The 2,217-nt window shown below is 35.5% G+C and overlaps 1 protein-coding gene across 1 annotated transcript; it reads left to right on the forward strand.

Annotated features, from left to right (window-relative positions):
- Positions 1-998: 998 nt before the first annotated feature.
- LOC118756811 lies at positions 999-1,550 on the forward strand (the record flags this gene model as incomplete). The annotated part of the gene is given in 1 exon segment (XM_036491551.1): positions 999-1,550. A coding segment is annotated over 1 exon segment (351 nt). The 3' UTR covers positions 1,361-1,550.
- Positions 1,551-2,217: the final 667 nt, after the last annotated feature.

The following is a 2,217-nucleotide window of genomic DNA, read 5'->3' on the forward strand; positions in this document are numbered from 1 at the left end:
GAATCGGTAAACGGACAAAAATCCGCTCTTCATCAACTTTTTTTCCTTTTTCTGAACGGTTTTCAAATTTTTTGCTGCCTGGCAAACACCCAGCAAACACGGTTTCAAACGTTTGAGAAAAACTTATTTCTCAATTTGATATCAAATGTTTTTTTTTTTCAAAGGATTCTTAAATTGAAAACGAGGTTTACATTTTACATTTTGAAATTCATTTGAGATTGATTTGAAGGAGCATGGCAAGTGTCAAATGATATAAAAGTGCGCCGTTAAATCAAAATTTGGTACATAAGTATAAAATTAAATTCAATGACATATTCAAAGACAATGAATAGAAAAAAAAATATTCTAAAGAAAGCCCGCTAATAGTGGATTTGATGTTTGTGCGGATTGGAGAAGACCAATTCATTCGAAATAGCTTTATCTTAATAGTTTCCTTTGTTATGTATGTACATCGCGAAGAAGAAAAAAATATAAAATATACATTTTCTATAATAAATTTTATTTCCACATTTGAAGTACAATTGATAAATAACCTTTGGAATTGATTTGAGAGTTAACCATACTCTCAAATGGACATCAAACTCCCCTTTTTATTGAGAAAGCTGTTATTTTCAAATCATTTTCAAACGTTTGACATTTGAGAAAGGGCTTTAGATTTCAAATCATCCTAAAATGTATATCAAACGTAATTGTTTGCTGGGTACGTGCAAACGGTTGTTTATTGTATTTTATGCCTGTTGAATGAACCCTCGTAACCATGCCTACCTAATTTTAAATATTTAACTTAATTACCTACTTTGTAAACATGTTTTTCAAATTAAACTCAAAACTTTCCAACAATAATAGCTCGCTTCATGTAGCAGTATAAATTGAACTGACCTTTTCGTATTAGGCACATTCTCAACATCTCTACAGTGCAAAGTATGTCGCTAGATGTCTAGCAAATCCGATCTTTCTACTTATTTTATTTTGAAGCAAGCAGTCTTTTAAAATACTCCAATTTAACGAAATGTACGTTCGCAAACGTCCAGTGCCAGTGGTTGCGGTCAACGAGGACGCGCCACCAGCCGCTCAACCCTTCCTCATGAACTTCGCCCAACCAGCTGAACCGGAACCATCACCACTACAACAGCTTGCTGCCATTGCTGCTATCCTTGCTGCGCAGAAACGACGTGAAAATGATTATCGTGATTCGAATAGTGATGTGGATGATGACACGGAATTTTTTAACAGTGTCGGCTTGCCGTTCCGCATGCGTATAGCAGCCACGCCATCCTCCATTGGTGGTGAGCAAATGGTGAACGCGGCTGATAAAACATGGGACGAGTTTTGGCGCAACGTATGCCGCAGCAATCAATAATATGACTGAAGAAAAGGCAGTGCAAATTAGGCTGCATTCCAAAACGACAAAATACAAAGCATCAGTCTCTGTTACTTACAAACCCCAGTAGATTGTAATGTTTGATGCTAGTTTGTGCGGTTTAGAAATAAAAGCGACTGATACCTTTGTATTTTGACGTTTTGGAATGCAATTGGTTATTCTTTTTAATTGGTACGGAATTTAAAATATGCCAAACATAAATTTATAAAATCGTTTATCTTGTGGAAAATGCAAAAGAAATATACATAACAAAACTATTGGCACAGTGAATTTTTCGCGATATATACAAAGTTTTTTATTCAAATTTATTTTCGATTATTTTTTGTAAATATATATATAGTTCATTTTACACCAAAAAAAAACATAAAAATAAAATCTCTAAACTTTGGGCAAAACTCAGGAAAATTCAATAAATTTGCACACTAAGAGTGCTTGCTGAAGATCTGACAAAACAAACTGAAAATTTTCGGAGTGTAAATGAAAAGCTCTGCAGTGAAATTAAATCGTTAGCAGAGGATAAGAACAAAAAAGTCCTCTGTTTTCTCATCACATAATACATACTGCTGTTAACCAATCACCAAATGCTGGAGAATGCGAAAACACAACTAATATTGTGATTTTGTCTTCTGATGCTGATTGCGACGCAGGCGATGTTGCTGCTGGTGCTGTTGCTACCAATGCTAAGGGGCATAAAACTAAGTTCGGCCTAATTCCCGCGCATTCTGATGTTAAGAAACCCGATAAACTGTTCATTGCTGATAATTTACAATCGCCTCGCTCAACACCTGCTGCCCTGCTATTGATGGTAGCTGTGGCGACGCGATTTCTTGTGGGTC

Source organism: Rhagoletis pomonella, unplaced genomic scaffold, assembly GCF_013731165.1.
Source record: "Rhagoletis pomonella isolate Grant_MI unplaced genomic scaffold, Rhpom_1.0 Rhpom_scaffold_12272, whole genome shotgun sequence".
NCBI lineage: Eukaryota > Metazoa > Arthropoda > Insecta > Diptera > Tephritidae > Rhagoletis > Rhagoletis pomonella.